At 36.0% G+C, this 14059-nt stretch overlaps 1 protein-coding gene across 2 annotated transcripts in view; it reads left to right on the top strand.

Annotated features, from left to right (window-relative positions):
• LOC127947387 (contactin-1a) overlaps nucleotides 1–14059 on the top strand; it is a 78895-nt gene that overhangs the window by 18773 nt on the left and 46063 nt on the right. For both annotated transcript variants that reach the window (XM_052544477.1, XM_052544478.1), the window contains exons 2-3: nucleotides 10429–10549; nucleotides 10979–11017. In XM_052544477.1, coding sequence (XP_052400437.1) covers nucleotides 10456–10549; nucleotides 10979–11017 — 133 coding nt within the window. In that variant the 5' untranslated portion in view covers nucleotides 10429–10455. The remainder of the gene's footprint in view (nucleotides 1–10428; nucleotides 10550–10978; nucleotides 11018–14059) is intronic.

Here is a 14059-nt window from a genome sequence, read left to right as displayed (position 1 = left end):
TTAAATATTGTAGAAATGGTGTTGGGTATTGTGCATTTAATTCAATTCAGTTCACGTTTATTTGTATAACGTTTTACACTATACAAATCATTGCAAAGTTGCTTCACAGAAAATTCAGTTTTGTATGTTGTCTGAGGGTGTTCGCTCATCTCAGATCTTCATAAGAGGCTGGATCCAGGCTAAAGATTGTGGAATTCCCCCCCCCCCCCCCCCCCCCCTTCAGAAACATAGAATGAAATAAAGAAAAATTAGTGCAGATGCCGTTCCAAGTAAACAAAGAATTATGTGTTCAACTCAAGCAATAGAATGTTAATGCACATTTGATCAGATATTACTGCAGTGCAAGATTATGAGATGCATTATTTGAATTCTTGGCTAAAGAAATGTGTCTTTTCATTTAGATTTAAACAGAAAAAATGAAAATGGCTTACATCCAAATATGGTGACTCATCCAATGATTTAACCTATCCAAAGTGCACACACCATAAACACACACCCGGAGCAGCCATTTATGCTACAGCTCCCAGGGAGCAGTTGGGGGTTCGTGGCTTGATCAAGGGCACCTCAGTCGTGGTATTGAGGGTGGAGAAAGCACTGTACATTCACCTCCCCACACCTACAATTCCTGCCAGCTCAAGACTCGAACTCACAACCTTTGGATTACATGTCAGAATCTCTAACCATTAGACCACCACTTACCCAGAGTGTGTCTTAACCCCGAACATTATCAGGAAGGCTATTCCAGAGTTTGGGAGCCAAATGTGAAAAAGCTCTACCTCCTTTAGTGGACTTTGCTATCATAGGAACGACCAAAAGTCCAGCGTTTTGTGACCTTAGGGTGCGTGATGGGTTGTAACGTGGTAGAAGACTAGTTAGGTACGCAGGAGCTAAACCATTAAAGGCTTAGTTCACCCCAAAATGAAAATTAGCCCATAAATTACACAGCCTAGGTGTATATGACTTTAGGGTGAGTAATTTATGGGCTAATTAAAATTTTTGAGTGAACTAACCCTTTATGGGCCTTATAGGTAAGTAATGATAATTTGTAACTGATACGGAACTTAATAGGTAGCCAGTGCAGAGACTTGGGGTAATATGATCATATTTTCTTGACCTGGTAAGGACTCTAGCTGCTGCATTTTGGACGACCTGTAGCTTGTTTATTGACGAAGCAGGACAACCACCTAGAAGTGCATTACAATAGTCCAGTCTAGAGGTCATGAATGCATGAACTAGCTTTTCTGCATCAGAAACAGATAACATGTTTCGTAGCTTGGCAATGTTTCTAAGATGGAAGAATGCAGTTTTTGTAACTTGGGAAATTTGCTGATATAATATTTTTGATTTGTAGCAGTACTTGTTTACTAGATGTTGGTCCAATAAGCAATGATATATAGTTGAGATATATAACTGAGTATCATCAGCATAACAGTGGAAACTAATCCTGTATTTCTAATAATATTACTAAGGGGCAAGATGTTTATTGAAAATAGCAGTGGGCCTAGGACAGATCCTTGTGGAACTCCATAATTTACTGGATTTAATTGAGATTCCCGATCCCAAACACACACAAGTTTGGCTGATCAGAAGTCAGAGGAAGAGTGTCAGGAGCGTGTGGGCAGCACAGGACGTTTGAGACACAGATTATGGTATTATGTAAAGTGTGTTTGTGTTTATTTCTGCTGTAGCTGTTAGCGGTGTTGTTGTTAGCTGGTATGAGTCAGATCTGTTTGATCAGACTGAGTCTCATTCTGACTTTCAGATGGACGTCTGAATATCCTGTAAGGTCATTGCTTCTGCTGAGACGCTGATCTTCATCTCACGCTCAGTTAATCAGACAGAGATCGCTGTGCATGGAGTTTCATCGATTTCAGCTCATTGTAATGCTGTTCTTTCGTCTGTCAGCAGAGTGTATCAGTAAAAATCACATCCAAATTAAGTTTAACAGAAGCATACAAACTTTTACAGACTGGTCTACCATGACATCTGATTGATTTATCCATTCATTCATTCATTTTAAATTCTATTTATTTATATTTAAAATCAATGTATTTTAATTCATTTAAAATGTTTACATTTTGAAAAAAAAAAAAAAAAAACTTCTATATGATTTTTTTTTTTAAATTTATTTAAAGGGATAGTTCACTGAAAATAAAGATTGATTTACTCAGCCTCAAGTTATCCTAGGTGTATATGACTAGGACTGTAGCAATCGAATACTTTAGTAATCTAGTATTCTATTCTATCAAAAATCTAATTGATTAATCAGATAAAACATTTTTGCTTAATTAAAGAGCAATATTAAATATACAAGAGAAAATAAGACAGGTCTCTAAAAAGGACCACTAATTGGTTTCCTTTTTTAGAAAAATATACATTTTTATTGTTTAAATGCATAGTATGCAATGCATACATCATTTTCTTTCAAAATAAACATTTAGTTACTACCTATATATTTACTGTCTGTACTTGTACAATGAAGAATGACAGTAAAGTTGACTGAGATTAATTAAGTGCAATACATTCTGGGTTTAAAATAAAGCATTTGTGAGATGCAAAAACTAATAATAATAAGTACATTTCAAAAGGATTTTTTCTTATAGTATAAAAATTTAGGCATAGATTTAAATAAATAAATAATTCATTACATTGCCTTTAAGTCATGCCACTTCAAAGTCTACAGCTCAGGCGTAGCATAAGCCTTTACTGTCTTTTTCTTGGAAAGCTTATTGGCATGATATGTAAGGGGAAAGACCATTTAAAGCATACTACCTCATTCATTTTGTTGATAAAATTCTAAGTGTAATATAAATGAATTTTTTATTGTACAATTTTTTTCTGCAGGCAAGTTTTTTTTTTTTTACTATAATGATCCACAAACTAAGCATTCATTTTAAAGTAAGGATAAAATCATTTATTTATTTGTGTTAAAACGCAGGTATGCATCGGTGTTATTCATTCTGTTCAAAAAGTGTTATGCTTAGTATAAGATACTTTGTAGCAACTATTGCTGATTATTTGTTTTCATTAAGAGTAATATTGAAGCAATCTTTTATTAATTTTGCTTCAAGAACAGGAAAGATCTAATGCTAAAGATGAAAATAAACGCTGCAAATGCGAGAATATGAGATTGGTTGCTGCTGAGTCAAGACGATCTCGCTCTTTCTCTGCTGTTTCTTTGCAAAGGCTGTAGAAATGGTCGGAACAGATATTTAATGGGTAATGATATGATCAAAACTTCATTGCAACAAATTATTTTTAAGTCAGTTTAATACGTCAGTCAATTTGATTCAACTTGACTGCTTGCTGTTCCTTACTGTCATATGCCTACTTTTTTTCAGTTAATAAAAAAAAAAGTGTTTTTCAGCAAATATTCAAATTAATATTCAGCTTTTTCAGTGAATATTCATATTAATATTTATTGTTGTTGTTGTTGTTGTTGTTAAATGTTTTGTATTTATTTTCAACATTTATTTTGAAAATGACATTGAAACTTCTAAAAACAGTCAGTTCCCTTGAAAGATACATTATAAATATACATTACTTCTGAAAACAGCTGTGCCGTGTTTTGACTTTGAAACGTGCAGAGCTGTTTGTGGTGGTCAGAGTTGATATTACAAATAAACCAATGGGAAATCCTGGATGCTGCAGCCTGGACGGCGTGCTGTGGTGGTATGCTAGCTCCATCTGGCAATGGACACACTTGGACATCTTCTGTCATTTTCTCCTGTTAGTTTCTCCTCTTTTCTCATCGACATTGTTCCCTCACCCTCAGATCAAAACACCACCAACTCCTTGCATATCCTTCCACTTTGTGGATGACGTAACCAGGTTGTGTCACACAAAAATCTTTTTTTTTTTGTAAATACTTAGCATTTTTTGTAATCTAGTTACTCAGTTAATCATTTCAGTCCTATTAATTACTTTCTTCTTCCAGAAGAATCCAATCAGAGTTATATTAAAAGAATGTCCTGGCTCTTTCAAGCTTTATAATGGCAGTGAACAGGAGTTATTTTTCAATAGTCCAATAAAGTGTGTCCACCCATTATATAAAGTGCTCCACACGACCTGGGGGTGGGGGGTGAATAAAGGCCTCCTGTAGTGCATCAATGTGTTTGTGTAAGAAACATATCCACATCATATAAACATCCATGTTTTGCTCTCAGCTGTGCACTGCTGTATTCATCACTTCTCACAGGGGCGTACGCTAGCTTGCGTCCTACATCATCCGCCAGAATTAATAACACATATGGCAGTGAGCCAAAGTTTTAAATATGGATATTTTTCTTACACAAACACATTCATTTGCTTCAGGAGGTCTTTAGTTTTAGCCCCTGCAGCCATGTGGAGCACTTTATGTGATGGATGGATGCGCTTTTATTTTGATTCAAAATCTCATCACCCATTCACTGCCATTATAAAGCTAAGAAGCATTTTTAACATAACTCCAACTGGATTCGTCTGACAGAAGAAAGTCATACACACCTGGGATGCCTTGAGGGTGAGGAAGTCATGGGGTCATTTTCATTTTTGGCTGATCTATTCCTTTTATTTTAAATTATATTACATTTTAAAATTAATATTTATCTTTCATTTTAAATCCGTTGGCTTCTGATTGATTGATTTGTTTGTGTGTTTATTTGAAATTGTATCTATTTATATTTATATTTATTTTAAAAATGACATTTGTGTGATTCATTTATATGACTTTATTTACATGTGTTTTTGCTGAAGGTTTCATGCTGTTCTCAGACTCTCTGACGGATCTCATGGGTGTCTGCATAATTTGAAGCATGTTTCTTTATATTGCTTGTTTATTCCCTCCGTCTCTCCAGTTTCCACTTGTTTGGGATCTTGTTTAATGGATGATGATCTACAGTTTAATGTCTGTCTGAGTGGATTCAGCAGGAGCAGCAGATGTCTGTCTCAGGCTTGTTTGCTGTGGAATGGATTTCCTGTTATAGTTCTCAGTGTGGGTGGCGTGTTCGTGTCTCGAAGCGTTTGCTGCAGTGATTTCAGTGATTCTCGGCCGACGGCAGCCATTACGGATTCGCAGCAGAGCGTTCGTGACGCAGGTGTCTGTAGTTACTGATGCTGATCATCTCAAAATGATTTCTTGATCAGTCAATTCCCAATATTTCTGTAACAGATGCTGTTATGTAAAGCTACAGCAAAGACGATGTATTAATATAGATCCATTTTCATTAAGTAAACCATAAAAATAAATGTCATTACTTTAAATAAAATAAACTTGAACTGAAATAAAATATAAATACATATATATTTATATAAAATATATATTTGTATTTTAATTAAACTCATTTTTATTAGTTTAAGAATAACTAAAATAACAAAGCAAAAAAAAAGTTAATTTAAATAAAAAAATAGACATTTAAAAATAACAAAAGCACATAAAAATTACTAAAATGATAACTAAAATAAAGTGAAAACAGAAGATATAACATTAAAATCTAATTGAGAATATGAGCAGAAATGTCAGTAATGGTTGAATGAGAGAGTACAGACTCCTAGAAAGACTCATTTGAGCTGGGGAGTGTGTGTGTGTGTGTGTGTGTGTGTGTGTGTGTGTGTGAGTGAGAGTGTGTGTGTGTCAGGTGTCTCCACAGCTGCTCATTGTGGAGTGTTCACTGAAGAGGACACACTTCACTAAATGCTTGGAAATATTTCACGCCTTTAATTCCAATAACTATTTGTAACATGCCTGCCATCCAATAACAATAAGTTTTGTGCTTTGTTAATTTCAATCAGATATAAATTCTGTTAATGTTATCAAATTTAAAGTAACAATCAATTATATATATATATATATATATATATATATATATATATATATATATGTATGTCTTGAGCAGTTCAGTTCTATATTAGTAGTTGTAGCCATTGCGACACGTCATCTTAGCTATATCTATAACTGCGGGAGAATGTGTCAGCGTGGATTGTGCCTGATTGTAGTTTCAGTTTATAGCCCTCCGGCTCAGGTAAGACTTCCATTGCTGTCTGATCTCCATACAGAGATTTAAATGAAATGGATGAGACCATTTTCTTCTGGCATCCATTTGTCAGGGATCTAGGAAGGAGGACCCAAATGCAGTGTGAGATAAGGGTTTATTGACCAAAACAGACTGATACAAGAGGGTGGTAAAGTGCACAAGTGATACCACAACAGGAACACAGTAAACAAACAGCTAGGGAATTTATTTATTTGTATTATTATTGCTCAAATTATTCTTATTGTATTTTTCTAGTGCTCAAAAAAATCACTTATATGATGTCTAAGATTATGTCTGTTGTTTTATAATAGAAAAACAATGCATTGGTATGTTTTCTAAACACACGATATTATGTCCAGCTGGAATGATAGCCCTGTTTCCGGCTTCATACTGCCTGGATAATGCGGCCTGGTCATAGGCTTCTGCGGGAGCCTTCTTGATCATCAGGCTCCCAGCACGGCACGGCACTGCAAGAACTTCCTGGATATATGGCCAGGTTGCCCTGAGGGGCTTCCTGCTCACCTGAAAATCCCTGCTTGCTGACGTATCGAGCAGGAAGTATAGTTGGCATTAGCGAGAATGTTCTTGTAAAATGCTGTCTCAGATAGTGCTCCCCTTGCCTTGCATTGTATTGTATTTGAGCTTGCCTCTCCCATTTGGTTCGGCACCTCAGCGATGCTTAGGAAGCTTTAAGTACACTGATAAGCTCTGTGTACTTTCTGAAATCCATTTATCCTTTTGAAATGAAATCCTTTAACGGATTTGGATATTAAAAGCATATTAGTATGTTATGTGTAAGCCAGGTTAAAAAGATGGGTCTTTAATCTAGATTTAAACTTCAAGAGTGTGTCTGCCTCCCGAACAATGTTAGGTAGGTTATTCCAGAGTTTAGGCGCCAAATAGGAAAAGGATCTGCCGCCCGCAGTTGATTTTGATATTCTAGGTATTATCAAATTGCCTGAGTTTTGAGAACGTAGCGTACGTAGAGGAGTATAATGTAAAAGGAGCTCATTCAAATACTGAGGTGCTAAACCATTCAGGGCTTTATAAGTAATAAGCAATATTTTAAAATCTATACTATGTTTGATAGGGAGCCAGTGCAGTGTGGACAGGACCGGGCTAATATGGTCATACTTCCTGGTTCTAGTAAGAACTCTTGCTGCTGCATTTTGGGCTAGCTGTAGTTTGTTTACTAAGTATGCAGAACAACCACCCAATAAAGCATTACAATAGTCTAACCTTGAGGTCATAAATGCATGAATTAACATTTCTGCATTTGACAATGAGAGCATAGGCCGTAATTTAGATATATTTTTGAGATGGAAAAATGCAGTTTTACAAATGCTGCAAGAGCTTTTAGGTCCTATAATTAACACTTCTGTTTTTTCTGAATTTAGCGGTAAGAAATTACTCGTCATCCAGTTTTTTATATCGACTATGCATTCCATTAGTTTTTCAAATTGGTGTGTTTCACCAGGCTGCGAAGAAATATAGAGCTGAGTATCATCAGCATAACAGTGAAAGCTAACACCATGTTTCCTGATGATATCTCCCAAGGGTAACATATAAAGCGTGAAGAGTAGCGGCCCTAGTACTGAGCCTTGAGGTACTCCATACTGCACTTGTGATCGATATGATACCTCTTTATTTACTGTTACGAACTGATGGCGCTCATATAAGTACGATTTAAACCACGTAATGCACTTCCATTAATGCCAACAAAATGTTCAAGTCTTCAAAAGAATGCTGTGATCAGTTGTGTCAAACGCAGCACTAAGATCCAATAAAACTAATAGAGAGATACACTCACGATCAGATGATAAGAGCAGATCATTTGTAACTCTAAGGAGAGCAGTACTATGATGCCAGGGTTTTTCCTACGTTGAACACTTTTTGGCGGCCGTCAAAATGATTTTTTTGTCCCGCCAAAGCCTTATTTGATCTGTAATTGGGTTTTGTGAATGAAGCAGGCTACTGACGGAGTGACGGAGAGAAAGAGAACATCGCCCCTCCCCTGCTCGCGCACTCTCCGTCTTCAGTTCTGTCTTTGCTCTCTCCTCGCATCAAAATCAACTGATCCTAAGGCCCTGTGTCCACCAAATGGTTGCAATTTTATCTCTAATAGTATCGATTTTAGAAGTAAAGTAGTTCATAAAGTCATTACTGCTGTGATATTGGGAAATGTCAACACTTGTTGAGGCTTTATTTTTCGTTAATTTAGCCACAGTATTGAATAAATACCTGGGGTTATGTTTGTTTCCTTCTAAAAGAGAAGAAAAGTAATGTGATCTATCAGTTTTTAGTGCTTTTCTGTAGGATAGGTTACTTTCCTGCCAAGCAATATGAAATACCTCTAGTTTTGTTTTCCTCCAGCTGCGCTCCATTTTTCGGGCTGCTCTCTTTAGGGTGCGAGTATGCTCATTATACCATGGTGTCAAACTGTTTTCCTTAACCTTCCTTAAGCATGTGTGTGTGTGTGTGTGTGTGTGTGTGTGTTTGCACGTATCCCTCAGCTCAGCATTTCTCATTGATGTGCTGGTTCCTGGAGGACAGCGTCTCTGCTGTTTATTGCTGTTATTATCACAACACATTGTTGCAGCTGAAATTGGTTGGCTATGAACACAAAGCACTTTAACACGCTCAATACGATAACAGAACTCAAGGTCAGGCCCATTCTACTACAGAAACCACCAGATTAGTGTTCAACTTCATGATTATTAATGTTTACACTACCACTAAAAAGTTTGTATTTTTAATGAAATTAATACATCTATTTATCAAGGACACGTTAAATTGATCAAAACAGTGACAGTTAAGACATGTACAATTTTACAAAAGATTTATATTCAAATAAATGCTGTTCTTTTGAAAATCCTGAAAAATAAAATATATTTCAGTTTCCACAGAAATATTGTTCAGTACAATTTTTTCAACATTGATAATAATCAGATTTTTTTCTTGAGCAGCAAATCAGCATATTAATCTGATTTCTGAAGATCATGTGGAACTGAAGACTGGAGGAATGATGCTGAAAATACAGCTATGTGTTTCTGTGATGATGGAAACATGATGGACGTCATTTACTGATATTACACTGCAACATCAACAAAACAAAGTGTACCACGACATTCTCTGAGGAGCCATGCAAATACCACAGCTTCATGTTTCAGTGCATTGATTCTGGTCAGCAGTGGATGTGTGTTCATAACACTGAGTCTGAGTGCAGACTGAGACATGCTGGAGGTCTAGAGAAGACACACGTCAAACATCTGGAGTCTCTGCCTTCATTTGAGATCTTACAGAGACTTGTGTGTGACTCTCTGCTCTTCTCATTTATCATTTACATTCATTCATCTTGTGTGTGTGTGTGTGCCATTGTGAGGAGATTAGAATATTAAATAGCTGATTATCATGGCCATGTAACTGTGTGTCTTTCATTTGCAGCTGAAATGGGCTGAGATGTGCGCGCGCGTGTGTGTGTGTGTGTGTGTGAGTGCTCTTGTTTTTGTGACATGTCAGGACACAACAATATAATATATTTCTAGTATATTCTCAAACTCATAGTATAATGACATGGGTATGACACAGGTATTACAAGGAGAGGGTGACTTATGATGACATAACCCATGTCCCCATTTTTCAAAACACTTATAAATCATACAGAATGAGTTTTTTTGAGAAAGTAAAAATGCACAAAGTTTCCTGTGAGGGTTAGGGTTAGGTGTAGGGTTGGTGAAGGGAGATAGAATATACAGTTTCTACAGTATAAAAACCATTACAACTCTGTGTGTGTGTGTGTGTGTGTGTGTGTGTGTGTGTGTGCGTGTGTGTGTGCGTGTGTGTGTGTGTGTCATAATCCAGCTGCTGCGTGTCATCTCACTGTCACACTCATCATGTCACTGCTAGTTAGGGACAGTTTTACCCATGCCACTAGTAACATCCTGACAGCACAAAAGCTTTATTATTTATATTAAATTCAAGATTTTTCTCACAAAAGTCTCTTCTGCTCACCAAAGCTGCATTTATTTGACCAAAAAGGTACAGATAAATTGTGAAATGTTATTACAGTTTCAAACTGTTTGTGTGAATCTGTTAAAGTGTAATGTATTTCTGTGATGCTCCGCTGTATTTTCAGCATCATTCCTCCAGTCTTCAGTGTCACATGATCTTCAGAAATCAGAATAATATGATCATTTACTGCTTTCTGATTATTATAAATGTAGACAACAGTTGTGATGCCCAATGTTTTTGTGGAAACATGATGCACAGATGAATAGAAAGTTCAAAAGAACAACATTTATTTAAATAGAAATCTTTTGTAACATTAGAAATGTCTTTACTGTGACTTTAATGCATGGTTGTGATGAAGGAAATGTAGTTCTGCATCAGCTTGTGTTTGTGTGATTGTGTTCCTCAGGGAATGTCTGAAGATCTCCTGTAGTTGATGATCGCTGTGGTGGTCCAGGCCAGAGCCATGATCCACGCGTCGTGCTGTGTCCTGCTGAGCGTGTCGCTCGCGCTCACACTGTCCTGCTGCAGTGAGTATCAGTGTCCTCCATCAGTCCACAGACAGACCGTATCTTCACTCACTCGGATCACAAACACACTTCTGATTTACACTGATTCTTATTTCTTTTATTTGTATTTTTTTCAAATACAAAAAATTTAATAATAAGTTTAATAAATGCACAGTATTTCCACATTTTCAAATATAAAATAATGTTTAATTCATTGTTAAAAGTAAATGCATGTAGTGACCATAATATTAATGTTTTTGTGAAAATCCACTTAAGTCACTCTTGAAGATCTCTGCATGTTGTTCTTCATATAGAAAGATCTTCAGACTCACTTGATGTTTATGCAGTAGAAATAAAGAAATCTGGGATGTCTTGGGGTTTCAAATGAATCAGGACTCAGAAACTCATCAAGCATCTACAGATGATGTGTTTTTTGGGATTCTCTTTCAGTCCTGTCAGTGTGCGCTGATTTCCCAGCAGTCTTTGGAGGTGAGTACAGCACAGTTACAGTCTGAACTGTTTGTTTACAATGTGATTTAATAAAGATCCCGAAATATGAAACCATGTTACATCTTAAATGTAGACGAACACCTGGAAACGTGGTTAGGACACGCTGAGATATTACGACAGTACGAGCTGCTGAAGGACTGTCTTCATACACAGTTATACACAATTTGCAGGAGCCTAATGGAATCAGTTTTATTTTTACCCAAATTCCATTTATTTATTTATTTATTTATTTATTCATTCAGTTTTAATTGTTTTGGATATTTTTTCTTCTATAATTTTTCTTTTATTTTAATTATTTAATTTAAATTGTAATAATTCAAAAGGGCATGTCTAATTAATTAAAATCCTACAATTAATCATTTTTAGGACCCTGTGAAATAAGTTTTATTTGGGATTCTGGATTTGGTTATAATGTTTTAATTAAATTATAATCATCAAAAGCATGTCTAATTACTTGAATTCATAAAAAACTTGAATCTTTAATAATTGATTTATTTTGTTTTACAATAATAGGGACATGTTTTGTTCTTTCAGAATTTCTGCATTGTCCGTTTTAATTTGTCTGGATCATTTGACATAATAAGCACAATAATCATTGCATGACATCACTAAATTTAATTGATGCAAACAAAACTAAAACAGTTAATTGAGCCCTTTAAACGTAACTGGAAATGACACCGTTCATAAAAGAATGTAACTGATGATTCAGAGGGGAGTGTTTCTTCATCACCTCCAGTGAAGTGTGTGTTTTGTGCGAATCTGTTCAGTGAAGATCACACGATCACACGGGTGGAGCAGCAGAACAGAAGATCACCCGTTCTCCATCAAAGCCTCGGGAGCCCGCTCGCTGTTTCCTGGAGAGACTTTGATCTCTGAGCGACTGCATGCAGCTTCCACACCTAAACCAGAGCTGCAGCACGCCAATCACCCACAATGCCTCAGCCACACCTCTCATGAGCTCATTCTCACAGTCAGAACTGAACTCATATGATTGATTACAGCACCAGTCTGTAAATCATCTGAAAGTTGCAGTTTCTAAATGTGATAATATATTGTGACGTATTCAGATTACTGGATTCATTATTGGCATCAGATGTTTACCCCGGTAACATGATGTCGAGCAGTGATGGCTGCTGGGTTTGACAGATCTGTGAGGCTGAGAGAGCTGCAGGTCACCGTGGAAACTAGGTCAAAGGGTCACTCAAACACTGCATTAACAGGAAACATCAGCAGAAATGCAACGTTTGTGATGGATTATGATGATATAAGTCAGGCTTGATTATTTAATTCATCAGAATCATCCTGAGTTAGTATTATTTTACTAGCATTATGATAATATATATTATATTGTATGCTTCAGTTACTATTTATTTTATTTCAGGTTATGCTTTTTGTGGTTTTTAGTTTTATGGTTAAACTATGTTTAGTTAATTATATTATAAGAAAAAGAGATGTGCATGAAGAAAATGTATTCAAATTTCTCCTTTATTCTGATATCTTATTACATCATGATATAATTAGATTTATTCCCTTTAACCTATGCTCAATTTAAAAAATTAAAAATTAAAATGCAGCACATTAAAGCGAATTGGGGGATGTGAAAATAATGTCACAATGAAAAAAAAATCAAATGTTCATAAAAATAAACTTTTTTTTTTTTTTTATAGACGAAAGTTATTTTTTCTCGTTTTGACGAGTTAACTCAGGACCGTGTTTGTGGTTTGATCCTCAGCAAACGGTAACAGAGCTGTGGACGAGTTAACAACTTCACATTTTGAGTGAAGTGAAGCAGAGCTGCTGCTACTGAATAATTCCTCTCTGATATCTGATTCCTCAGACCAGTTTCATTCATTTCCACTCATCACTCATCTACTGTACCTTCAGGAATCCAAGTCATGACTGATATTATATGTTACAATTAATGTCAAGAACATCAACACACATTGAGATTTGTGCACAAGGTATAGTTTCACTTTAAATTAATTTGTTTAGACTTGGTGTTTTTAATAAATATAATTTATAATGAATGCTACTGTAATTCATGTTTGTTTTATGCTTATGTTTTCCATTCCTGTTGTGTTCTGAATATGGTCACACTGAATAATTTAATTTAAATTTTTATTTATTCATTTATTTTTTGGTGCAATTTTGATAAAGTCTTAATTGTGAGATAAATCACAATAAAAATAAAAAAATAATTCAATGGCAGAAAAAAAGTGAAATGTAAACTCAGAATGGCAAGAAAAAAAAAGTTAAAGGGGGGGTGAAATGCTTGTTTTCCCTCAATATCCTGTTAATCTTGAGTACCTATAGACTAGTACTGCATCCTTCATAACTCCAAAAAGTCTTTAGTTTTATTATATTCATAAGAGAAAGATAGTCTGTACCGATTTTTCCCGGAAAACACGACCGGCTGGAGGCGTGACGTGTGGGCGGAGCTAAAGAATCACGAGCGCCAGTAGGCTTTTGCGTTGAGCGCGTCTGGAAGCTGTGACATTACCGTGAGGGAAAAACCATCATCCAAAACAAACCATGGCTAACAGTCAGATTCAGCCGTTTATTTATGATCCAGAATCAGATCCAGAGGCTGAAACTGAACGAGAGCAGCATCAGCAATCAGTCTCTATGTGAAACTGTATATATTTGCTTAGCGGTTTTGGAGTAAAGTTCCACTTTATGTCGTCTTTTTTTTTTTTTTTTTTTTTTTTTTTTTTAAGCTGTACATGTGGAAAGTGCAGTTTGATGACAACATCGCATGTTGTTTACTTGATGTGCTTACGCGCCGATAGCTAAGTTAACAACACAGAGATATTTGAAGCAGTTTTACTCACCGCCTGTGGTTCCAACACACGATCGCGACCCTTTTTCGTTGGGACTGCATTATCCTTAAGAAATAAACGATGTTCAAATCCGGCGTCAAACTGGGCCTTGTTTGTAAAACAAACATCTTCGAAATGCAGGGGAACAAACACAAACACTTGCACAACTCCGTTGATGCTCTGTAAAAATAAACTCCATCCA

This window comes from Carassius gibelio, chromosome A25 (genome assembly GCF_023724105.1).
Source record: "Carassius gibelio isolate Cgi1373 ecotype wild population from Czech Republic chromosome A25, carGib1.2-hapl.c, whole genome shotgun sequence".
In the NCBI taxonomy this organism is placed as follows: Eukaryota; Metazoa; Chordata; class Actinopteri; order Cypriniformes; family Cyprinidae; genus Carassius; species Carassius gibelio.
Note: the sequence above shows the minus strand (reverse complement) of the source record. Positions and strands in the feature narration are given on the sequence as shown.